The 26888-nt window shown below is 39.2% G+C and overlaps 1 protein-coding gene across 1 annotated transcript in view; it reads right to left on the bottom strand.

Moving 5' to 3' along the window:
- Window positions 1–26888, bottom strand: part of LOC306772290 (zinc finger MYM-type protein 4) — a 33570-nt gene that overhangs the window by 5692 nt on the left and 990 nt on the right. The window contains exons 2-23 of the mRNA XM_079261711.1: window positions 24506–25100; window positions 20773–20825; window positions 20553–20702; window positions 20277–20346; window positions 19407–19603; window positions 19150–19274; window positions 17742–17964; window positions 15930–16145; window positions 15671–15821; window positions 15470–15585; window positions 15012–15374; window positions 14568–14718; window positions 12677–12852; window positions 12388–12565; window positions 12139–12252; window positions 10738–10781; window positions 10176–10314; window positions 2978–3090; window positions 2772–2889; window positions 2406–2645; window positions 2204–2280; window positions 834–963 (exon numbers count right to left, since the gene is read on the bottom strand). Of these exons, the coding sequence (XP_079117837.1) occupies window positions 834–963; window positions 2204–2280; window positions 2406–2645; window positions 2772–2889; window positions 2978–3090; window positions 10176–10314; window positions 10738–10781; window positions 12139–12252; window positions 12388–12565; window positions 12677–12852; window positions 14568–14718; window positions 15012–15374; window positions 15470–15585; window positions 15671–15821; window positions 15930–16145; window positions 17742–17964; window positions 19150–19274; window positions 19407–19603; window positions 20277–20346; window positions 20553–20702; window positions 20773–20825; window positions 24506–25100 (3739 nt within the window). The remainder of the gene's footprint in view (window positions 1–833; window positions 964–2203; window positions 2281–2405; window positions 2646–2771; window positions 2890–2977; window positions 3091–10175; window positions 10315–10737; window positions 10782–12138; window positions 12253–12387; window positions 12566–12676; window positions 12853–14567; window positions 14719–15011; window positions 15375–15469; window positions 15586–15670; window positions 15822–15929; window positions 16146–17741; window positions 17965–19149; window positions 19275–19406; window positions 19604–20276; window positions 20347–20552; window positions 20703–20772; window positions 20826–24505; window positions 25101–26888) is intronic.

Raw genomic sequence — 26888 nt, 5'->3', positions numbered from 1 at the left:
TAAAGAAATATATGCAGCACTTTTAATTATGGATGATCTCTCAGACCAGTTAAACTGCAGAACAGGCTACATGGTTGGCAGAGCACTGATTAAACATCTCATGTATGCCGATGATTTGGCCATTGTTTCACCCAGCAGTGCTGGGTTTCAAGAGCTGCTCACCACGTTCCAATTATGATTTAAACTTTTATATGAATTATAATCTGTTATGATCTGTAGAGTAAACATGGATAGAGACCTGACCTTTCCATCCTTTTATCAAGACAAGTACTTCCTGTCTGTTCTAAAAATCAAATATTTGGGTCACATAATCACAGAAGATATGATGGATGATGCTGTAATGAATAGACAGCGTAGTATTTTATACATGCAGGCCAATTTGCTGACCAGAAAATTTTCCTGGTGTTCAGACAAGGTTAAAGTGGGTCTTTTTAGGGCCTTTTGTACTCCTTCACATACTGCATCTTCATGGAGTAATTTTAAAAAGGCGAGCATCCGTAAACTTCGGGTTGCATATGATGATTGTCTACGTGTTCTTCTGGGGAAACCAAGACGGCATACTGCTCGTGAACTTTTCTGTAATGCACAGCTTCTCACATTTCATGCTCTTTTGAGACGATTAATGTTTAAATTTACATGTCGTCTTGATGGATCTTGTAATGGGATTGTAAGAGTGTTCACCCAGCCTTCTTTCTGTACCAGTCTGCTATGTGGAAACGCTGGTACACACGTCTCTTTTAAAAATGTTTATATGTCTGTAATTTTTATTTTAATGGACTTAGAGTCTGAATAAAAGAATATATAACAGATATAATAAAACAGTCTCAGCTTACATTCTGGTGGTTGCTTGTTGCGCTGTTGGACCCAGCTCCTCCAGGCTTTGACTCCGTACATGTGGTTCAGCATGGAAGTGGCTGGAGGCACCACCGGAGTCCGTTCTACTGAAACAACTCGCCTGCGACCCTAAAATGGACAAACAATATATTTTAAAGACGGCAGAAAAAAATTGAAAAGGCTGAAAGGTTGATTAACACAGCAGCCACTTGATTAGTTCACCCTTTTAATTTCTTTACCAGAAATCTCATCAGTCAGTCACATTCAAAGTGTATTTATAGCACATTAAAAACAAATTCAGTCAAACAAAGTGCATCACAACGACAACTTCCCAGCGGCCTTGGGCCGGTGTAACCCCCCCTGAGAACGGAAGAAGAGATGTTCACATATGCTCTGTCCCCCTCCTTATCCACCCCCGGTCCGATCCCACGTGACTCACCGCCGCCCTGGACTTTGTGTGTCTTGTTTGAGTTTGTGCTTCAGTGTATGAGGTTTTTATTTCTCTGTCACTTTGGACTGCATCATCTTGTGGCGCGGCCCGGAGTTACATGACCTTTTTTCCCTCGAGGCCCCCATGATCCTAATGTATCTCTGTTCTTATCTGTTATAAGGCGTATTATGGTGATAAACAGGCTGCATGGCCTAAGTTTCAGCTAGGTTCTTTATTGTTTTGTCATTAATGTTACCTGTCTGTATGTCTAACCTTGGACGAGCTGGCTTGAACTTTGAATTTCCCCTCGGGGATGAATAAATTATCTTTGATTTGATACATTGAAGGCTGTTGTGGAAAAAAAAAGTCTGTCAATGATGAAGAATCTGGTTCTGAAGTGAAAAAGATTACAAGAAAAAGAGGTGTGTATTCAGTCTGGACTTGAACTGTCCTAAAGACTGAGAGGACCTGACAGAAAGAGTGAAGCTGTTTTGCAGTCTGCAGAGATGGCTCCATCACCTCTGGTGGACAGCTGACAGGAGCTGGTTAGCTGACCACATGGCTGCAACAGCTCACTCATACAAAGAGTGAAAATACTTAAAAACAATCAACAAAACCTTAAAATTCACATGGAAGCAGAAAGGGAGCCAAAGGGCTCACGTGTCTTTGTGTTATCATGACGCTGGACCGCACCAGTTCAACGTGAAGATCAGAAAGAGGAAGAAAGGGGACTGAAGACACTTTGAACGCAGCACGTTGTTTAGCTGAGTATTTCAGAAACTGCTGATCTTCTGGGATTTTCCACACACAAACATCTCTGATTTTTTTTTTTACAAAGAATGATCCAAAAAATAGAAAATCAAGTGTAAAGGCTTGAAATGTTTTTAAACAAGGGCAAAAATAAAGCTAATTTGTGCTAATTTCTAAGGGATGTCATACCCGTTTCCTGCCTGTGGAACCCTCTCTGGACCTTTTCACTCCCCGTTGTGGAACAGACACCTTCTGATCCAATGATTCTGGAAAAAAAAAAACCACAAAAACCCCTCAACCGAGTGGAGTAGTTCTTTTCCAAGACGCACCATCCCAAACATTTACACACGTAAAACTCAAATTTATAAGCGTCAGTGATCAGATCCCTCACCAGACGGAAAGTCTGTTTCCAGGTCCATTATCGGTGAGGGGGGAGGCTGATCTTTGGAGCTGGTGGCAGGAAAGTCGCTTACGGTTTTACTTGTTGCTGGCTGGTTATCGAGCTGAAGATCAGTCGACTCTGTGCTGCTTGTTGAACAAGCAGTGAGCGGCAGTTCAGTCTGGACTGATTTGTCATCCTTACGGATTGAGGGAGACTTTACATCCCGAGTACAAGAAGAGCTGCTCTGTTCTACATGTAGAAGTAAAGAGAATATTGTTAAATTCCAGCTCAGAGGAGCATAAATACAGAACTGTATTTTCACAGAGTAAATCTATAACAACTGGGATTACGTTCTACTTATCACCAAACTCTCACCTGCAGTGAAAACAGATTGATGTCTCTGTTTTTCATCCTCTTCAGCAAACGTCTCTGACTGGACAGCAGCATCTTTCATGTCTTTTTCTTGTGGAGGGGCTACGATCGGTACTGGAACCTGCAACAAACGAGTCCGTTTGACTTCCTGCTGCGATTAAGAACAATAAAAATGACCTAGAAGATGAGTCCAGAAGAATGGGACGTACAGGCATGGGTACCACCATCGGGACAGGCGTGTGCTGGGAGTACATGTTCAGAGGCACTGGAATGAAAACTGGGACAGGGACTGGAACCATCACAACTTTAACTTTCTCCTCGCCTGCTGTGGGTGAAACGACAGAAGAGAAATTAGATTTATTCTGTTTTCGAAGCAGAGCAACTCATTTCAAATGGAAGATAAAGATATAAAACTGTCTTGCTGCCGTGATCCTCAACCCTGGTCCTCGAGGGTCAGTGTCCTGCAGGTTTTCCAGGAGTCCTGCTTGAAGACACCTTATTCAGACTCAGACAAGCTCTGCATGTCTGCTAAATATACATTGATTTGAGTCAGGTGTGTTCCAGCAGGGACACGTGGAAAACCTGCAGGACTCCAGGTCTCGAGGACCAGGACTGACGAGCCCTACTGTGAAAAGAAATATTAAATTCAACATGGAAAAAACTAAATCATTTAGGTGGAAAAGCTTTTTGCTTTCTATTCTATTATTATTAAATTGTCCATGTCTGATATGCACGTGACTGAAAATAGCACCTTTAAGCTCAAGATAAGTTTGTTTAGAGGAAAAAACATCAGCTGTCACTTATGTATTTTGATGATTACTGAAACTATGTGCTAACCCTTTTTGGATCAAGGAATGCCTTTATCTAAACAGCAAAAAAGCTGTGGACCACAGGAACAGTAGAATATCAGGATGGATGTGAAATACTCGACTATTATAGTTGGACAACAATGGATTGGGTGTACATGCTGTGGCCAACTAGGTAGCTTTTTCTTTTCTGTTATCTCTGACTAAGGCAAGAAAAGTTAATTTGCTTTGCTTATTTAATGTAAAAGGCAATCCGTGTGCTTTACATAAAACATTAAAAGCATAAGGACATAAAGAACAGAAAAAAATCACAGTAAGAAATGATTAAAGGGTGGTCAAATATGATCGATTCATGTAAATTGACTAAAAGCAAGCAACGTCTAAAAAAGTTAATGCAGATTTCATGGATTAGCGAATAAAAGTTTTTATCCTGGATTTAAAATCGTCTAAATTTGACAAAAGTTTAACTTCCACTTAAAGTTTGTTTCACTCGTTTGCAGCATAGCGGCAAAAATAATGCTTCTCCATGTTTAGTTTGGACTCTGTATATATATTTTAAAATATTTAACATCCATTTATTCACTTTAGGACCAGATTAAAAATGTTAAGCTTTTTCAGGCACCTAAAAGGTCGGCTCTGTGTGAACATAAAGTCCAAATGTTAAAAAATTAAGCAAATTCATTTGAACTTGAGTGCTTGGACATGGTCTGAACTTATCACAGTTGCTCTGTACAGTCAAATCCTGCACAGGGTTGCAAGTTCAGCCCTACTGTGCAGTTCCACAATCTGTCCAGCAGATGTCACCATTTCCACTTCAAATAATCTATAAAAAACGATATTTTGCTTCAATTTGTGTAAAATAAAAAACCTCAAATTAAAAATATATTTCATGTCCTTAAAACAACAGCAACGTAGCAGTGAATTATAGAAGCTGATGACTCAGGTGATATATATTGCATTTAACATTGATCAGTCAGATTAAGACATTTGTATGTAAACCATGTGTGAAATAAGAGAAACAATCAAAAACAATTCTTTAAAGTAATTTATTGATATTTTGTTTTAACATTTGTTTTCCCAATTTGTTTTAAAAAGAAAAGGTAAACCAGGTGGAAAAATAAAACATGCACATGCACACACGATAAATCATAGAAAACATCCAACATTAGGTAAACTTTAGAGATGTAACACAAAATTGTCATGTTTGGATCAAGCCACACAAACTTCATTAAAAAAAAAAAAAGGAAAGGTTGAAATAAAATTAGTTGGTCCACATGAATCTATCTGTATTTCACACATTCCCACAACAAAACATGGTGTAAAAGTACAAATAAGTTGGATAAATATCAATATGAATGCCAATCATTCAGGTAGCACAGAAATTCAAGTGACGGCAGATTTACGGTGAACCTCAATTGGCAAAAAAGGTCACCAGGTTGCATGTGAACATCTGAACGCTTGTTTACTCAGGAAATCATCATTCTCTGAAGATACTGCAAACAAAAGCACTTTCCCGCTGTTGCATCAGTCATCATTAACTCCTGCTGAATTATGACAAGCCGTGAGCATTAAGTCACCCTATCGAGATGATTTATCAATAGTTTAGTGTAAATCCTACGACGAGTGTTTTATGCAACATTCAGATGTGAAAACACCAACTTAATACTGATTTCTGAAATATTTCATTTTAAATACAAGCACATGTTGTAGTGCATCTGTCCTGCTACAACTTTAATCACAGTAACTGTTTTAAAGTAGGCTTAAACCATGTGGTATTGCAGAAAAAAAAATAAATTTTGGCCTGTAATGTGAGCCAACCAAATCACATGATACGTTGGCAGTAACAACAAAGATATGTTCACAATAAAAGAAAAAAAAAGACCCTCAGGAAACAACAAGCAGCACGATCCTTATACATCAAGTGAGATGGATGGTAGATTTGACAAGGTACCATTACTGGGATCAGCTTTAATGTTCATGTATTCTGAGTCAGATGCGTCAGAATCTGACACATTTATTCATGAGGTAATGTTTTCTTAAACATGTTACAGTACGATGTGTAGTCAGTAAAGCACTTAGGAAAGTATTTGAACTTTTCCTGGTCAATCAGATCTGTTCCTGCACAGTGGATCAGTAATACTGCAATCTTCAGTATACTATAAAAATACAGAAGCAGCTCTTTTGAGTACACATTTCCTCTGTTGGAAAAGACAAATAAAAATTAAACAAAGTTTAGTTTAACAGGCTGGCAAACATTTGAAGATGTCGTTTTTGATCTGTTTCCATGGTCGTGGTGGACGGCGGCTCCTCGTGGCAGCAGATCAGGAAGCTGTGGAGAGAAAAACCGGGTGACACACTCGACCCTCTTAAGAAGTCGGTATACATTTAAACAAACCGCGTCGGCAGGTTGTTAATAATCAACATTAAAAGACTTCAACACATTAAACACCACTGAAGTCTGAATGAGACGTTTTATTTTCTTTTACGGGAGTTAATTCATGAAAGAATGAAACTTGTTTTACTTCAAGGGCTCACCTTCCATTTCCAGTTCAGGAGCCGTTTTGTAGATCAGTCGGGTGTGGTAGAGTTCAAAACATGGTACAGGACAGAGGCTGGGCTCGCCTGAACACGTCTTACAGTAAAACGAAGTCTGTCTTTTTGTTGTCCCACAATCCTTCACTTCAGACTGATTGTCTTCCTCCTTCTCCTCGCTGTTCGAAGTTACACCCTCCTCCTCTTTCTCCTCATCTCCTTGCTTTTTTACTTCCCCTTCTGGCTCATCACCCTCCTCCATCTTCTGTTTCTTCCTCTCTGCCTCTTCTTCCTCCTCCACCATCTTCCTCTTGTGCTGCGAGCAGACCTTGCAGTCGGATTCCGTCTCCCTCATGCCCAGGAAATGGCGCCCGGTAAGCCGCGCCGGTAAGCTGCTACCCGGCTGAGTTTCCTCCTGAGGTTTCGGTGACCGCGCTGGTGATGTGGATGGCAGGTCGGTCTGCGAGGAGCTATCTATCAGAGCTGATGCAATTGTTAAAACAACTAATTGTGAGCAACAAGAAGTTAAATTCCTTACAAAAGAATAAAAAAAGGAAGTCTGCTTTGGAAAAGGAATCAGCCTGCTACACTATTCTGGTTTACTATACACTACTAATAAACCAAAATACTAATAATATGTCAATAAATATTATATAAATAATACAGTACAAATATTTGTCATTAACATTAAAATATTTCCCTCAGTGGCTTTACCTTTCTGTCCCCTAAGCAGCAAGTTTATTTTATAATCATAGAGAGGGTGCAACATGAATGAAGAACGTGTTAAGCTGGGGTCACACTGCACGACTTTCACAGACTGGCTTTGGAAAATGTATTGACAAGCTTGGGTATCAAACGTTTAACGACTGTGTCACATCAGAGATTACAATAACGGCACATCAACTGAGGTCAACTGACTGCATCAAACTGTCGCAGGGACCTACAGTCTAAACCACAGGTGTCAAACTCCAGTCGTCGAGGGTCGGTATCCTGCAGGTTTTTGTTGTCTCCACGCTCCAACACACCTGATCGAGATGTATAAAAATGTTGACAAGAAGCTGCTGGATCCATTTGATTTGAATCAGTTGTGTTGGTAAAAGGGAAACAACAAAAACCTGCCCGATACCGAACCTCGAGGACTGCAGTTGGACCCCCCTGGCAGACAACCGTAGACATTTGTCTGTCCGGTAGTGCATTAGAGCAGGGATCCTCTATCCTGGTCCTCGAGGGCCGGTGTTCGGCAGGTTTTCCAAGTGTTCCTGCTGCAACACACCTGATTCAAATTCAGTGTGTATTCAGCAGACGTGTGCAGAGTTTGTCTGAGTCAGGTGTCTTCCAGCAGGGACACTTGGAAAACCTGCAGGACACCGGCCCTGAATTAAGGACTAGAGGCTGGCATTTTCTCAGGAATCCCACGAGTCACAAGATTACTGCAGGATTCCCGCAGGATTCCCACAGGATGGGAGTCACTTTTACTATTAATCATGCGATTAGGATGGTACTGAATAAAAAGTTAACGGGAGCAGACGGGAGTAGGAACCAACCAGCCAACAACTGAAAAGAAAAAGCCATTTCTACGTTTTCGCTCAAAAATCCTACACTGTAACCCAAGTCCAAAAGAACTACACTACCTAGAAGTCAACCGTGCTTCTCGCCACTACTTTCACGCGGGAATTGAAATTAAAAAAGGAATGGAGTTAGCAAAGACCTGTGGAGAAACCAATATGGCATCTATTACCTAAAGACTAAATAGTTTTTAAAAAATGATCAAAATAAGAGATCATTTTATCAGGATGTGAAGATTTTTTCTGTGGGAGTGGAACGGGACAGGAGTAAAAATCCTGTGTCACCTTTTAGTATGCACTGCACCCAAAGTTGTGTAAACATTCACACTCCTGCCGTTTCTTCCGTTTGTGTTGTCCAGCTCATCTCTCTCTCATTACTCATCGCTATTTTTAAATCGACGCTCATCTGCTTCCAGTCGTCGTCACTACTGATGCCATTTCCTGTGTCCCAGCTCCTTTCTCACATACTACCAGATTCACCTAAAAAATGTTTACTGCAAATGCAGTCGGGTAGTATGTTTGCCTCACACACTCGCAGATTTGAGTCCAAAGCCCATCACACACTTAGATTTCTGTGCCAACTCGTCACGCTGACAGCCTGCAACTGGTGCCGACTGGTGCCAGCAACGCACAACTGGAAATGGGGGTTAAAATCTGGCAAAAAGTTGTGTCGCGTGCCCCCAGCTTTAGTAAAGTTAAAGTGACACAAAGGTGGCTTTCTTTTGAGCTGGCCTGATCGCCATGGTAACAAAGGTGCACCACACATAACTTGCTCAGGAAAGCTTCATATTCAGAGTTTCGTCTCACCCCAGACAGCTACAATGTGACTGAATCGATATTTAAAAGCTGTCTTGTACAATCTTTTGATGTCTTGTATCGTCACCTCAAATAAAATGCTTTAACGTCTCAGTTTAAGTGTCACTTTAAAGTCATTCAGTGTATTTACATGATAAATGTTTTAAAGGCATAATTTTATCACATCACAACAGCATCTTTTCAGAAATGATCAACGTGTTGCAGCACTGCAATGTGGAGGAGCGAGGCTGAATGTCATGATGAACTAAGTCCTGGCACAAGACCCTAGCTCTCTTTTCCTCTCTGTAGTCTTAATAACAGCCAATAAAGCCCCAAACATCTAAAAACTAGCTATAAAAAACCTTTTGAGCTGTGCATTAGGTCAACAAAGAAGCTTAGCAGCGACAATGAAGTAAACTGTGAGCTCTGAGCCACGTTACCATGGAAACAATGCATCCTCTTGATGAATCACAATGGACCGTTCATGTTTATTAATATTTTTGCTCTGACTTGCTAACAAATCCAGTTTCTCCTGGATCCAACACAGATTAGAGAATTACTCTGTGAATTAAAAATTTCCAACATTATGATTAATTTAATTCTGTTTCATCTGAGATGGGCTGTTTCTATGTCAGCATGTGGCAGCGCCTGAGCTGAATACACTGACAGAGTAAAAGTTTAATCGCTTTATATGCAATGAGCAACAGATGAAAGCTAAATCACAACTTTGCAGAATTCTGTTTTTAATTTAACTTTTAAAATCTTTTTTTTTTTTTTAATTCAACTTGATCCTTCAGATCCCTTAAACCTGCCCTTCTAATGACTGAAGTATCAGGTGATTGGTTTATTTTTGAAGAGTGAAGCTTCAAATAACAGGGTTAGACGAGTTATAGAATAAATTTGAAAAAAAAAAACACCGCCAGCCTAGCAGCACCTGTTTCCTCGGTTTCAAGGCGTTCGGTTTTGTTATGCTAGCTAAAACAAAGAAAGTCTATTAAACTTGCATATCAGTACGCCTCAGTCACTGAAGCTCAGAGTGAAACTTAAGCCTCCAATACATCAGAGCTGTTTGGTTTAAAGCTGGGGTAGGTCATGTTGGGGAGCTAGCAGGATGTGAAAGTGGCGCCCTGTCTTGGCTCCTCCCCATCTGGTTCTGCTCCGCCTCCTTGCGTGAGCCGAGGCTTTTTTCTTCACAGCTTTTTCCACCGATTTTCTTTTTCTCGGCTGTTTAGCAGGAGGAGGCAAATTAACAATCCTTCCTGCATTTTCTCAGCCATGTTTGCCTTTTGAGTTTCTTCTTCATTGTATTTTCATCCTAACACGCTGTTTATATGCAGGGTGTGGCTATCAGGTATGCGCTGCTGGAGAGGGAGGAGGGGAGCTGGGAGAAGAAGCTTATGAAATATAAGAAATGAACAACTCCATTTCAGTCTGAGTTTTTACAGATTTACAGTAAACTGAGGGGTCTAACTGTATTTATTATTGTTCATGATTACATAATGTATAGACTACTATCAGGACGAGGAACCAGTTAACCCAGAGTATAAAATAAATGTTTCAAAGCAAGATTACCTACCCCAGCTGTAAGCATACAATAAAACACCTATAAAAGATGCTTTTTATCCACCGTGTGTTTGCACATCTTGTACTTCATAGTTAGGAAGGTGATTTTAACAAGCCAAACTTATTACAGGGATTCTTGTAGTTACCTGCAGTTTCAGTGGAAGGTGTGGGCAGCTGGCACATGTTTTCTTGGTCCATGGTGAAGGGTCGGCACAAAACTGACTTGTTCTTCATCTGACGGCGACGGGGTATCGGCACCCGCATGGCATCAGTCTGAGTACTGGCCTGGGCATGAACAACAACATCAGACAGTCACAACGGCTGAGAAACGTCTCAGTTCTGGGGTTATTCTTAATCACAAACATGATGTGGAGCACAGATGTCTCCCAGTTTCAGACTGTAGAGGAGGCCTCTGAAACAAATTAAACAGTGATTTTTCTGTCATTTAGACACCGTTAGGACATCACTCATCTGTGTTGATTTACTAAACATGTAAAACTGCATTAAACTGAATGTTTAGTGCAGTTTAATTTAAGAAAAAAGCTTTATTTCAAATATGACGCAAACAAATGCACATCACTCTGAGCTCAAGTATGAAATGTTATAAGTGTTGATATGAACAATAGATGAGCTACAAATCATGTTAAGATACACTTATGCGAGTGTAAAGAGGTGACACTGACACAAACACACAGGCAAAATACATACATGGTCAAGGTTCTTTCCGTCTACATTGGAGGTCGGAAGCGCTCCTGTAAAAGAAGAACAAAAACACCAACCCTGTTGAGACTAATGAAGCAATTAAACAACTGGAAGAATTTAATGGCAACGTAATCTGACAGAAATGAGACTCTTGGTTGTAACTTTGCCCTGAAGAGCAATATAAAGGCAACAGTACAGCAATGGAAAATACAAGCCTTAAAAAAAAAAAAAACAAAACATAAAACATTGACATTCAAAGAAAACAGGAAAATGAACACTTCAGAATAATAAAACATTTAGAACAATAAAACAAGCTAAGCAATACAAAATAACTATCCAACCGGATTGCAAATTGGCTTTATTTGGCTCTTCTGAAAAGTTATCAACTTTCCCTCCTTATGATAAGCAGGCTCTTCAAATAGGCATGGTGACAGCTAAAAAAAACTAATTTTATTCAACTGGAAGTCTCCAACACCCCCATGTTTTAAGAGGTGGCTTAATGAAATGGTATCTGTCTCCAGGAGGGACAGATTCGCTTTAGCATGCGACATAAACAAATCTATCAGAAGGTGTGGAAACCTTTTTTAGCTTTACTTGTAAATTAAGTTGGTATGTGTTGCTGATAAGGTTTACTTTTAATATGAATATCAAAACAATCCTCTCAGGGTTTTTTCTTTTTTTTTTTTGTTTTGTCAGTGTGTGTGTTTGGTTGTTTTGATTATATGTGTTATTGTTGCACTTTTTCTTGCTTTAATATCAGATTTTTTATACCCCTGATATTTATATTTCATTTTGTTACATAGGTAATGGGGCATGATTATATTGTATGATATAACTATTTAACTATATAAAAAAAATAAATTTAAAAAAAAAAAAGAACAAAACTTTTGTAAAGTACAAGCACGTTAAAAATGACATTTTACAAATGTAACATTTAGAGAGGGAATAACAAAGCAGGACTGACAAAAACATGCATAAAGAGCACCACTAAACATTTAAGCAAACAAACTGCAGGAAAAGAAGAGATAAAGCACTGTGACATAAATAAAAAGATGTTTCAACGCAGATATTTGAGGAAAAAAAAAAATTTCTCAACTTGACAGAAAATAAAAATAATTAAGAATGAAAATATTGAAAGAAAATACAAGAAAGAAAAAAGGTATTTTTGTACAAGTTGGCTTTTGTAAAAGGCTGATTATTGTTGTGTTTCCAGTTTGTTGGTTTATTCTTAGCAGCGTTACTGTGTCTGCTTTTTTTATGAATTAAAAACAAAACATTTTATGGGAAGATAATCGTGAACTTAATGACAACAAAAGAGCAAAACAGCAGAAACCACACTGAATCTTTTCCTGACATGAGAAGTGGAGGATGCTTTTGCAAACAACTCCTGGCTGAGTGTTAATTTACCAGTTAGAGTAGTGTCTGCTGAAACACTGGGCTGAGTGGCAGAACCATTAGCCAGCGAGACGACGTCGGCTATGACTGGATTCATCTTTGAGGTGTGGTGAGGCTGTGTTGGAGCTGAAGCCAGAGGGAAACAAGGGGTCACACTTGACTTTTTACCATCCAATCTAGACTTTTACACAGCAGGCTCTGCGTGTTATCGAGCTGGAAGTAAAACCAATTCAGACATACAGTTTTAAGAAAAAGATTTACCACATGGTGTTTGTGGGGCAGTGCCAGTACCATTACTGCTGGTGTTTTGGGTCATCCCAAAATGCAGGGAGCAATACTGCAACAGGCAGGGCAGGTTGCAGAAGTTACGAACTGAGCCCAAACACTGCAACTTCTCATTCATGTAACCTTGTTTCCTACAGCTGTCACACCGACTCATCTGCACAGGACCAAAGGGAAGACAAAGACACAAGATGATCAAACTGTGGATCACAGCAAACTCGTTCAATGCAACACCAAGAACAGAACAGCAGGGGTTCCATCTTCTTACCCCGTAATAAAGCACTGTGTACTGAGACATGCAGTGAGGTCTGCAGAACTCCTCGATCTTGCCTCCATAGTGGCTACACAGCATCTTCGGCGCCAAGCCAGAGCAGTATGTGCAGGGGAGCCAACAGTGGTCCTTGTTACGCGAGGTCATGTCATGTTTGAAAAGCGTCTTACAGTCTGGAGCAGAAAGAGGGCAGGGTGTTATTTATTATTCCATTAGACCACAGCTACAATCTGATTGATTACTAGACATTAACATTTAAAACTCACTGGCCAACTATTTTTTAAAATGTGCAAATAAGAGGTAGAAACTCAATCCTTTTAATCACAGTCAACTTGCAGCCTTTTTCACCCCCAGGAGAGCTTCAGTTGTCAATTATGAAGCTAACACAATGTTAAATTAATCTATCAATAGATAAAGCACCATAAAGGCCAATCAAATAGCTAAATAGATACATTACTTTGGGTTTCAGGAGAAAAAAAATTAGCACTCAAACACACACACAACTTAAACTATTTACATATTTACACTTATTTCTCTGGATATTTTTTGCTATTTATAGTTTTTATGCTACTATATACTTACTATCACTACAGAATACACAGATAAAAGTTCTACAACTAGACATGTGAAATGTTGGGCACACTGGTGTTTACACCAGCTCTTTTGGTTTAAATCCTAGTCTGTGTTCTTGGTAAATTTACATCATTTTTCAATTCAATTAAACTTTATTTGTATAGCGCCATTTTACAACAATGTTGTCACAGGGCACTTTACATACATGAATCAACAGACATATCATTTTAAGCAAATTCATACATATCCTGAAATAGAAACCAACTGATTGCATCGAGTTTGGGCAACGGTGAATGTAAAAACAAACTCTTAATTCATATCAAAGAGGTGGACTCTGGTCCACCTAAAAATGCGAGAGTCAGACTGCTTCAAGGGAACTAAATACAGAAAGTCCATAAAGGGTTGCATACGCAAGCATGGGACAGCAATCAGCAGATGCGGAAGTATGCAGTTCTGATAGATATATGATAAACCCAAGACAGTGAGGATCTTTTGCACATTCATGTTTTGCTCTGTGGTAAAGCAGAAATTGTCCTGCATTAACCAATATATGAGCAAGTTATGTCTCGTCCTCTCCTTCAGGAATTCTTGATGTCAGTGTCACCTCTAGCGAGGAATAAAATGAGTTATTTAGAGATCCGATTTGTTTAAGTGGAGCAGTGTGAACGCAAACTCGGTCCAGAAGAATGTTGCAACCCCTCATAGTTCCCAATTATACTGAGTCAACTGGACTTTCCTGGTGTGAATGCATGGTTAGCTGCATCAGACAGATTTTGGGTTGCATGTGCAGCTGGAATTATTGCATGCTAGAGTCCTATCAAGTGATTCAAATTAAATTTAGTATACAACATCATGCATTTAAAAAGATATAGACTCATTCAAGATATTTACAAGAAAAGTCTGATTTGCTTAATTTGTCAGAAAGTTGTGACTGATTGAGACTTTGATCCACTGCAGCCAGCACGATACTATGAAACGTCCTCCCTTTGTATTATATCTGTAAGCATTTGCGGTCTGATGGAGCTCTGAGCTTTCTTTCCAAAGTTTATTTTAAAAAAAAAAAACAATAAAAAAAGAGGAAATAGAATTAGGGAGGGAGTGATAGAAACCATTTCAGATCAGTCATTTTCCATTTTTTTTTATTTTGCTGCAACTGCACTTTTCTACAAAAATCACCCAAAAGCACTAAACTGCTTAAGTCCTCACATTAACATTTCTGCATTTTGATGTCACCCGTCAACTCAAATATCTTGCAACACTAATGCAGAAAACTGAGGGAAGAGTGAAAACAGGAAGTGTGTTTATTTTTACTCACTTTCGCTGCAGAAGAGCAGGTCCTGCTGGTTGTAGCTGATAGTTTCATAATGCAGCTTCTCTTGCTTACAGTACTCACATAATGCAAGAATGTTTTTCTGCTTTTTATACTGTTCAGAACACATCTTAGTGCAGAAAATAGAAATGCGGCCCTGTTGAGAAGACATATATTAATTAATTGGCATCAACACTGCATATGCTGGTAAAAGGATATTATCTAAAACAGTGTTTTTTAACCACTGTGCCGTGGCACACTAGTGTGCTGCAAGATATCTGATTTCTATTCCAGAAGCTTTGACAAGATGGACTTTATGCTAATGATATGGACTTAAAAAAACAACATTTTGGTTTGTGGCGTGCCTTGTGATTTTTCAGTGGAAAAAAAAGTGTGCCTTGGCTCAAAAAAGCTGGTCTAAGTGTCTGAGATGTGACCCATGTTTATTACCTGGTGACTGAATAGCAGCGGCTTGGTGCTGAACGCTTTGCTGCACTGATGGCAGATCAGCTTGGGAGTGTCACTGGGCCCGGCGTCTGCTGGTTTCAGAGGCTGATCTGGGGGTGATCTAGCCTGGGCTTGTCCTGGGACAGCAGGTGAGGAAATGGCTGAGTGGGGAGGCACTAGTGGGGGCACTGAGGTATGACTGGGATGATGCCCTTGGTATGGAACTGAAGATGGGTAATCCTGAGGAATGGGAGGGACTGAGCTGGCTCCGGCAGAGGGCCCCGGCTTTGAGGCGTCTCTGCCAGAGGGGTCCCTGAGAGAGGAGTTTCCATTGGTCAGCTCTGGCTGAGAGGTGTGATCAGACTTCTGCAACACAATGATGGAAAAAGTTCAAATTTACAAGAAGAACATACTTACAAAATGCAAATACTTAATTTAAATACTTGTAACGCTATTTTTACCCTGTAAGTAGAGACACAAGCGTAGGAGCAGAAGTTTCGTATGGTGCCGTCAACCATAGCCAGATGATACTGAGGAACAGCTGTAACTTTGCACAGCGAGCAGGGGAACGGAGTACCTATAAAACCAGTAACATTACGAGTAAACCAAGATTGAATGGTGCCAGCTAATAAACTAATGTGTGTTTCTGAGTCGTGTTGTACCTGTGAGATTATGCTGAGGTGGTCGACTCAGATCCACACAAGTAGATGAACAGTAAAGTTGAACTTTCCCCTTCAGGTCTCGTTCCATGAAGGTGGAAGATACTAAGGTTATCTTGCGACAGTTGGCACATTCAGTCGTTTTTCTGCAGGTCTACGAAAAAAATGGTTTTAACTTGTTACAAACGACACTTTCACATAATTTCTAAAGCTACTGAAACCTTAAATGTCATAATGTCTTATAAAAATAACTGCTTCATACCTGTTTGTAGGTGGCAACGCAGGTAGGACTACAGAAGTTGAGCTGAGATTTGTCAATTGACAGTGTCTGACAGGAACCGGAGTTGCTGTTACAGTAAAGTCCACAGCCTTCACAGCAGTTCATAGCTAGCTGACGTAGCTTGCGCCAAGTCACAAAACAAGCATCACTACAGAGTCTGTGCAAGCGACCCTGGTGGGTGACCTCGTGTTCAATTTGCTGTAGAAAACATAACCAAACAAGACAGAAATTATGGTGAGTTGAAGGGAAACAAACATACTGAACAGGACTTCACGTTCACACCTGTAAGTGTTTCCTACAGAATCAGCTTTATTTGTCATTGAGACAGCGTCTCCGGCACGACAAAATTATTCCAGTACAATTTATCAGAGATTAGACAAAAACAACATATATGTGACATAAACATAAACAGGATCGGGCAGACTGAGGCAGCAGCCACAAAGTGGCGCACCTTTTTATACAGTATGAGGAAAAGATTACATGAGGGAGGATGGGTGGGTGTTAAAAAAAAAAAAAAAAAAGAAGTATCTCTACACTTCACCTAAAAGGCGAAAAAGGATAAAAAATGCAACAAAAAAACACATTTAAATAAAGCACATATTCAGACAAGTCACAACATCTGAGAACACGTGGGAGGGAGGTCTCTCTCGGCACAGCAGCAGCTTTATGCTGCACATCAACAACAGGATTATAAAAGTGGCAAATATTTCATTTTTTCCCTGTCAGCGATGTCTAAAATCAGAAACAAGTTCAAGGAAGATGGTAAAAAGTAAAAAGTAAAACAAAACAGCTCAAGTGTGATGTGTGAATCATCCACTTTGTGTTTTTTTATAAGACAGAGGTGCTCTGTCACTTTATTAACATAATGAAGAAAAATAAAAATCATGAAATACAATCAAATAATTTAAAAACATATTGAAAGAAATTAATAAAACTTCATGGTTCTCCAACAGTTTGCTGTCAATTTCTGTGCAAGTCTGTTAATGACCCACTGATTTTAATCCGGTGTGTCGCTGTAGGGCAGTGATCCTCACTGTTATTTCAACACTGTTAATTCAATATGCAAAGACAAGAGGAGAGCCGCTGCCGCCACCCCTCCCAAAGAGCGTTGCCTACAGTCTATGGTTGCCACGCTACGTATCCAGCTACGCTGCCAAATCAGTAACATTCATGTTTTTAGGAAAGTATCGTTATGCTAAATATTTCACAGAATAATGGCATTCTTTAGCCAAGTCATTTTAAGATCTCAAAATTATGAGGGATGCACTGATACCAGTATCGGTATCAGCTCAATACCAAGCATGTGTACTCGTACTTGGTATAAATAAAAGTGTACCGATACCACACTAGTCAAGCCAGCGCAGATGTGTTTGATGACATGCTTCAGACATGTTTTAAAATAAATAAACGCCTTGAATGTTAAAATGTGACTTTCTTGCTACACTAAAAGTTAGATTATTGTTTCAAAACCACACATTTATAGTTGTATTTAGGTAAAATGTGCCAAATCAGAATAAAACTTGTTGAAATTGTTAGATCTGTAATGTTATTATATTTGTATTGGTGAGGCAACTTCAGAAAGGATGGGTCATTTATTACAACCTAATGAAATCTTACACAGTTATAACAGCAATAATAACCATGGTTACAATAATGCTCACATAAACAGATTTGGTATCGGCAAATATCGGTATCAGCAGATATTCAAATTTCAGGTATTGGTATCGGATCAGAACTCCCAAAAAGTGGAATGGTGCATCCCTAAAAATGATCTCAACTTTATGAGTCTCTCACCTTGTTTGTGACTTTGCAGACACTACAAAAGGGTTTATCAGGCTGGCGCTCCACCTGTTTCTCCGGTGGTTTCTCCTGTTTCTTTTCTGGTCGTTTTTCAGGAACCTTATCAACTTGTTTCTTCTTGTGTCTGAAGACAGACAGACAGAACTGGCCACAAAAGTGCATGATGGTGTTGTCATCTGCAGGAATTGTGACCATATCTCGGGGCTGCACAATTTCCCTGAAAACACAGAAATGTAAACCATACATGAAAAGACAAATGTGACGGCGTGCTTTACCAAATATGCAGCACATTTTAGTATCAATGCTATATTTCTGTTGGCCGAGGGTTCAATAAGAAAAAACTCCTTATATCTGCTACATCTATTTAATCACACCTGCAAGTCAATAGGTCTGTTTCCATTACACCTAGAATTACACAAAAACCAAATATTGCAATCAAAAACTGCTAATGGACACACTCACATTTAGAAAAAAAGTCTCAAATATCACTAAAAAGTTTTTATGCTCTCATGAGGTGGTTTTTCAGTTGTTTTGATAGAGAAATATATCTCAAAAGTGTAATAGAAACACTTTTTTTTTCATTTACGTGTCCCCAGATGTGACACGGAGGGTCGTGACCAGTATATTTCCAGTAAAGATGGCATGATATGGACCAAACAATAGCAAATTTCAGAGTTTTAGAAAAGAAAAGCTTCGGAAAAACCGAAGCAAATTCACTAAAGCAAGTAGAAAACCCCAAAATGTCACGAGGCTACCCCGCATAGACCACAATTCTTGCAAAATCTCATCACCCAAACTAGATTTTACAAGAACTGAAGCTTATGCCCTAAACACTATTCAATGGAAACAACCACAAATTGTAATTGTTGTTTGTGAAAACTTAGAAATATCGCTTTCAATTTGCAAAAAAATGTAATGGAAATGCAGCTAATGAAGTTTCGCAGTATTTGTGCTTTCATCTGTTAGCTGCAAAGGTGATTCAAGTTTTTGTTTTCTGCTCTGATAAAAAGGTTAAGTTATAATAAACATTTTTACATAAAGATTGACTGGCCAAAATTTGATATCCGTGCAAAGCTAAGAGCTCATCCTTGTAACAAGGGAAGACTTTTCGATCTTATTGACAGTAAATGTGACACAAAAGTTAATCAATTTTCCTTTGTGATTTGTTAAATTCAACGTTTAAAACTGTGTATCCACTTTGAATTCATTGAGCTTAGATTTCCTTGTATTGGGACAAATCTTTGCTACGGGGCAAATCCCATCTGTGACAAACCGTTTAGCTGGAAAGTGATGACATGTAAAGGTAGTATGCAATGGTGACGCTCTAGTTGTTACTTCAGCTATCGGACTACAGCCTGGAAAGTGGAACCCTGAAATATATACATGTTCATGAAAAGATCACCTGTTGCACTGGAAACAGGCTCGGTTCTTGGTGGCTGGAGGAAGGTGGCCCGTCAGACAGACTGTGGAGCAGAAAAGCTGCGTTGACCCCTTTCTTTGGAAAGCTGTTTGGCCTTTCAGAAGAACCTAGCCCAGATTAAAAAAAAGTTAAAAGTCTTTAACTAGAACCACATTGTTTTTCTTGGCTAACATCAGAATAAGCAGCTAATATCTGCTTGGTTCATACTGTTGAAACTGACTTGTGTTTGTCAATAGTACCTTAGAGCAGCCACTGCAGCGAACACTACCAGGAACGGGGGGTTGTGGTGGGCGTTGTGGTATTGCTGCCAGAGTGGGGATTGAAGGTGGGAGTGGAGCTGGAGGTCTGAGAGGAAGGGAAGCCATGGCCTGCAGGACAGCTCCTCGGCCAGGTATAAAAATGGCGGTCGGAGTAGGAGCTGGAATCACTGGGGGCACTTTCGGAAATAAAAGGAGACAATAACAGCTCAGCTGTGTTTGTATGTGATGTCGCTGATGTAACTTTACTTCCACAGGAAGAAGAAGACTGAAAACATTCAGAGGATTTCTGTTCTGATAGTTAAAATGTAAAAAAAAAAAAAAAAAAAAAAAGATTATTCTCTGATGGTTTGGCTCACAGAGTCTACAAGGTTTTTATTCAGATGTTTATATTCATTTCCAGCAATTATAACAGTGGCTATCATTTCCATTTGATTATTTTACTGTAATTCTTGGCATCAAAATTTAGGGATTGCAGACATTTATGCAGATCTTATCCTTTATACGTTAACATGTTTTTGATTTTGACTAAATTATGTAATTTTATGCTGACGTATCTTTTTAATGGCCTTTCATTATTTTTAAGGCTTTCATGCACTTATTTACATCCAAGCTTCAGATGAGTATTTGTCCATTTTGGATGTGTTTTTAATTTTAATCAGTTTTGTTTTTGAACAAAGTATCTTCTTATTTACTGCAAAACAAATCTACCTTAAGGTATCAATAGTTACCTTTAGTCTGACCTTGTGAGCATTAAAACTTACACATATCACTTCATCTCTTCCCAAAGGCCCTGTTCCTGCAACACAACAAAACCAGTTTGTGTCAATATGATCATATAAATGAACTCACAGGAAGGGGATGTAAAGGTGTTCCCTCCTCCTCCTACTACAGAGTACACTGAGCTGATCCTAAGCTCTTCCTGTAACAACAAAAAGAAACAAGACGCTGTGTTAAAAAGTTAATTTATTCTTCATTCGCCTTTAATAAAATCATTTATGACCAACTTCTCACAATGTAAACTCTCAGCAGCTTTAGAGATAAACTATTACGCTCTAGCTGAGCTAGAAAATAACAAAACATCTGGAACTACTGAAGCAGAGGCACTTCTTTTTATTTCACACTTACCTCTTGTTGCTCCAGCTCCTCTTTGATCTGCCTGATGGAGCTCTGAGGAAGCAAAGCAGCATCGTAGCCTTCATCAATAGGCTCATCTTTAATATTGACCGAAGGAGGCGTTTGGGGATTACTGTCCTCCACTGGAGCAGTCTCTGGTGTCTGAAATTAAGTCTTAGTAAATACCTGGTGACAAAACCGCTGCTAATTCACCGTCTATTGAAGTCATTACCTCCTCTTGTTGGCTGTCTTCAGTCTCCTCTGCTTGGTTCAGGATGCCATCATCTGATTTAAGGACAGAGAGAAGGAAAAGTTACAACAGGACACACGCTGCACAGGTATGTGGAGGGTTCCCAGTTTGAGTCTTTGCTCCAGTTAGCCATTACCACCAAAAGAGACGGGAAAAGGGAGCACAACGATGCTGATGTCATAGCGCTGACCTCGATGTTTAGCGACAACTATTTAAATGACTTTTCCTTCTGGAGGAACAATTATTAAGCAAGCAACGCCTTACCACGACACTGTGCATCCTTTCAAGCTGTTTAATTATAATCTAAAATGTTGATTAATATAAAAATTTTAAGACTTTTTGAAAAGTGGTCCAGAGATTAACAATTATCTGAAAAGATCCAAACCTTTTCTTTTTTAACCAGGTTAAAAATGTCAAGTTTAGTTTAAAAAATGCTACTTATTATTTAGCATTTAGTTTCTTACATGTAGTAAATGACAAAATGTTAGTTTTTTTTCAGCAGGACATTACTTTGTAGGGGCACAATGAGTGTTATTCACTGGTTATTTCAATTGTTTACCTGACTGACGTAGCTCTAAACAGGTTCTTGGTCAGGGAAGCAAACAGGGTCATTCATGCGTAACTCACATGAAGATTGCTTTTAGATTTAGTTGTGAAATGACTGTAATTGTGACAGATTTTCTTATAGAGTTAGCAATATGAATTTTCAAAAATTTTTTTTGCTGTTCTTTGCTTAAATGGACAAACATCCCCTAAAGGAACCTATCTGTGCTGGCCAAGATTATTGATGATTGATTATGAGAAAGTGTCCATTGTTCACTGCTACCTGAAGGATAAAGAATAAAACCTGCACACCGTAACTTAAAATATGCACTCACAGGAGCAGAAACATAACGCTGCCTGCTCTGTCTTGTTTGTGTTATGCTCCACTATTACGTTATTTATCTGGAAGTTAACTTGTAGCTCAATAAAAAGTTAAATGGCAACAAAAAGCATCATGTTTGGTGCACAAGCTTATTTTATTGCCACCTTTTGATCAAATTAATCGGAGGAATGTACTCCAGGTCGAGTGATGTTAAAGGATTCTGGATAGTACTAAATTTATGGAAAAACTGCAACTACCTTCATGTGTGTCGTGTAAGTTACGAGCTTGGTCTGGCGTAAAAACAAAATACTACCACTTCTTTTCCACAACAGGCTCTTTTGTTAGTTCATTTATGGAAAACATTATGAAACCAACAGGAACTCTTGTGGTGATTGTATTTTGTGTAAATCACAGCAAACTGGAAGAGAAACATCCATGTGACAACTAACTTTTCCTTTTTTTTTTTTTTTTTAATAAATAAACTGCAAGCCCAGAGGTATAAAAGAGAAAAGTTGGGTAAAAAATGGTACAACTAGCCTATTAAAAATTATGATTATAGTCATATAAATATAGTGAAGAGTATTGTTTTGTGGACAGATCTTTACTGAACTTGAGCATTTTTCTCTTTTACCATCAACTAAACAAGCTCTTATGGTTTTCAGCTGCTGATGATGAACAAAGCCAAAGATGCACACCTTACTAAAGACTATGCATGATCACAGATACAACCACAGTCTGACAGAGGACAGTCAAAGGAAGAATGGTCTAAAGCTTGTAACATCCTCCACGAGAAGCAAGAACTGAGTTCTTGTTCTCGTGGCTGCAAGAACAAGAAAAACCTGTTTTTCGTCAGGTTCATACATCCTCCACGAGGAGCATATCTGCAGCGGGGAGGGATCACGGCGGGGGGCGATGTCTGCTTTATGTGCAATGAACCCGGTTGTTACCTCAGCCGAGGAGGTTATGTTTTTCTTTGTGTCTTTGTGCTCAAGATAACTTAAAATTTATTTATTACCAAATATACCATTTATCTATACCAATACCATTTATTACCATAAAAAGCATTGTCTATAATCTACTGTACCTTAATACTGTCACACTGTGTTAAACTTTGGGGTGGCGCCCACAAGATAACTCTGAATTACATCATTCTATTACAAAAACGTGCCATACGCTTGATAAATGTTGGTTATTATGATCACACACATCCATTATTTATTAAATCAAAACTCATGAAATTTGATGATTTAGTTTACTATAAGACGATAGAAGTTATGCTTAAGGCTAAACAAAATGCTCTTCCAGAAGGTGTCCAAAGTTACTTGAAGCTTCAGCAGACTAAATATAACTTTAGAGACTGTTGTAAATTTATTGTTCCAAAATCTAGGACAGGGGTGAAACAGAGGTGCTTGTCCTTTTGGGGGGTTCAACTGTGGAATAAACTCAGTAATGAGGTAAAAAAAAAAAAAAAGTAATTATTTATATTTAAAAAGATTATTTTGAGAGATATGTAACTTTATAAATGATTTTTCTTTATAAATTGTGTATGTATGTATGTTTTTAAATTATGTAATGCATCTGCTTTGTTATTTGTATAACTTAAGGCATCTCTGCTTGTAAGTGTACATTATTACAGACAAGCTTTGCTTCTGCCTATTTTGTTTTTGTTTTACTCAATTGTTTTTTGGAAATGGACAAACTGTAACTGATACAAACAAAACAAAATAAACTAACTAACTAACTAAAAGGTTACGGACGGATTATTATAAATATTTCAAGAGTTGTTGGAAATGTAAAAATGAAGAACTGATTAAATTTTGGTGGCGATCCGGATCACTATTTGGATCCAGGAATGTTTTAAAAGGGTTCTTTAACATTGTGCTTGGCGGAGGTTTTTGCTCTCCGAGTGCTTTTCTAGTTTCATTTAACGAGCAACTTCGTCCGCGGCAGGGCGGCTCGTGCACGTGGCTGGGTCCGAGTGTTTTAATGCTACATGTAAAAATGTTCGTACTTTCTCACCACCTCGATCAGCTGTTTTATTAAAACAATCCGTTTTGCCGGCAACAGCAAACACGGGGAAGCAGCAACTCTGCTTTATGTTTTTTCAGTGTTAACCACGCCCACCTCACATGTCCGACCAATCACATGATACTTCTCGGAGCACCGCAAGAAGAAAGTTCTGCCGGCCCGATGTGTCGAGAACTGTCTTCAAACACGTCCGCGAGAACAAAATGACGTCATTTTCTTCTCGGAGCCTCGAGAACAAGAAAAAAGTTCTCGCTTCTCGTGGAGGATGGAACAAGCTTAAAACTTTCTCCTGTGTGGCTTAAATTGACCTCAAACAGCTAATCATGATATAATGACAATGTTGGCAAAGTATCTAGCCAACACTGGTTAAATGATAATGTCATTATTATCAATGACAGTAGTACACAATTCTGTTTATGACCATATGAGAGTCTTTAGTGATGGACATCCCTAAAACATCAAGTAAATATATTGCTTACATAATTATATTTATTAAAAGACAAACAAAATAGAAATGGGGCGGCTGTGGCTCAGGCGGAAAAGCAGTTGTCCATCAACTGGTAAGTTGGGGGATCGATTCCAGGCTTCCTCTGAAATGCCAAAGTGTCCTTGGGCAAGACACTAAACCCCAAACTGCCCCCCCGATGTGCCTATCAGGGTATGAGTGTGTATGTGTGAATGGGTGAATGTGACAAGTAGTGTAAAGCGCTTTGAGTGGTCTGTATGACTAGAAACGCGCTATAGAAGTACAAGTCCATTGACCAAATATTAACCAATCTTGTTCTTTGTTCCAATAAAAAAATAATCCATATGAAGTTGTACCTCTGCTGTCCTCGGGCGTATTGTCCTGCGAGGAGTGGGAAGTATTGGCGGACCCACCACTCCCTTCCCTGTCTTGCTCCTCCTCTTTCTCCTCTTCTTCTCCAGACTTGCGAGTAAAAGAATCCCCTTGGGATACGTTCTTCTCCTGTCCAAGTTGGTTTATTTTGGCATTGGCTTTTCCCACATCAACATCCTCCAGAGAACCCATTGGCAAGGCGAAGTGCCAGTCTTCATCGTCCTCTTCCTGTCCATAAGAAGGAAGACCATCCAGGGCATCGTCAAACGCTGCACCTCCACTACCTCCACCGCCTCCTTGATTGGCTCCCAGATTAAACCCAGAGGGTTTCTTAGCAGATGAAGAAGTAAGGGGAGGAACACTTGACTCGCCCGCACCCTCATCTGTCTTTTCCTCTTGTTTGCTGCTGTTACTGTCTTCTTCTGCTGGTTGGTTTTCCTCTTGTCCTGAAGTTTCATCCAATCCCTTTGCGTCGTTTTGACCGCCACTCTTGGAGGAGGCAACGGAGCCCCTGGAGGAATCGGCAAAGTCCCCCAGCCCCATCACTTCATCAAACACCCTGGACATGTGCTCCTCGTGCTGCAGAGGAGAGAAACGTTTATTAAAAACATATTAACAAATTTTAATGCCTCTTGAAACGTCTTAAAGTTTAGATACATTTTTTTCTCTCCACATTTTACCCTTGAATAAAAATGTAACCTAAAATGCATTTCCCCCCTGAAACATTTGCTTTTCCTCATTCTCAGAAGAAAACTATCAAGTTGTGTCAACCTCTGATGAAAAAAGGGAATGAACACCACAAATTTAAGATACGCAAGATATTTCTTTAACACCTGAAACTACATGTCACACTGCACAGATTTCACTCTTGGATATATAAATATTCAATTTAGTGTTGCGTCGTTTCAGCCAGAAAATAGATACAGATACAGCACTCACAGCAAGTTACATGTCTTTAAAACCCCTCTTACAAATGCAGCACTTCTCTGGGCTGGAATGACATGGAGATGAGGAACGTGTGATGAATTGAGAACAAAAAAGAAGGAGAAAAAAAAACAAGAATAGACAATAGACAGAAGGTAGTTTGATTTCTTCATCAAATACAAGTGACATGTAGCTCTCCTGGTCAGGTCAGACTCATTTCTCTCTGCCCACAGACAGTTTGTTTCCCTCTGAGTAGAAAAAGAAGCTGAACTGCCAGGTTCCTGCTGGGAGACGGATACTTCCACCAGCGCTAGTGGAATTTCTCTCTTTTTTTTTTTTTTCTTATCCCAACGCAATCACACCTATCACCCAAAAATAAAAAGCAGTTTCCAAACAAATATTTCAGCTCCAATTCAGCTTTTTTTTTGTAGACTGCTGCTTCACAACAATGTCACGTCAGGGCACTTTACAGACACATCAAGACAAATACAAATTCTGTTCTTCCTATAAATTACACTTCATTGAACCCTCAGTGGGGAAATGTGTGTTACAAGTAGTGAAGGATAACTCTGTTTTTTCAGTTCAGCCATGAAAAGCCAAGGAAGTTCTGCATAACAATTTAATTTGTGTCAAGTGTGTTGGAGCAGAGATATACTGAAAACTGGTAGAGCTGCAGCCGTTGTAGAACCAAACTGAGTAGCCTTGACATAGGGTATACATAATGTTTTGATAATTATGTTAATAAATATCTATTTAGATTCATTATAGAATTAAGAGAAGAAGCTCTGAACAAAATAAGATTGTAAATGTAAGAGAGCAAAGATAACTGAATTAACAAGATTGTTTTAACAAAAAGCATAGGTGAGTGGATATTAAAGGGGGCTTTCATGAAATGAGATGGCTGTGTTTAGGAATGACCAACAATAGTAGTCCTCCTTCCAGCACTGTGGATGTATAAGTCATGTGCTGATGAGTACGTGATGAGTGTCAGCTTGGTTAACATCTATATCTGGTACCTGCTCAGTGGTATCAAGTGGGCAATCCTGGGCAGAGGTGGTTCTCCTACCAAATTTCCAATGTTTTTAAAAGGCCTTCCCTGTCTCTGTCCATGTTGCCTCTTCCCCAGCACACCACACCATGGCAAACTAGAGACCACAACAGTATCATAAACCCCACACATGCTGAAAGACCTCAGACTGTAACCCTTCTTGTATTAGTGGTTTTAAATAAATTTCTTACCACTTTATTTTCTTTTTATCTTGAACAAAGCATTCTCTCAGCAGGAGGCCCTCCACAATACTAAAAAAATCAGTGACCTGGTAGACTTCCTCAAGTTTGACCCCACACAGGTAAACAGCTCCACTAATAGTAATTGCTTACAAACCAGTCGACACACTATACCTGTAATACACTCTAGGGGTCAAACTTCTGTATTTGAAAGGT

The sequence above is a fragment of the Telmatherina bonti genome (assembly GCF_933228915.1).
Source record: "Telmatherina bonti genome assembly, chromosome: 22".
Classification (NCBI taxonomy): domain Eukaryota; kingdom Metazoa; phylum Chordata; class Actinopteri; order Atheriniformes; family Telmatherinidae; genus Telmatherina; species Telmatherina bonti.
The sequence above is the reverse complement of the archived record's forward strand: the minus strand, read 5'-3'. Positions and strand labels throughout refer to the sequence as shown.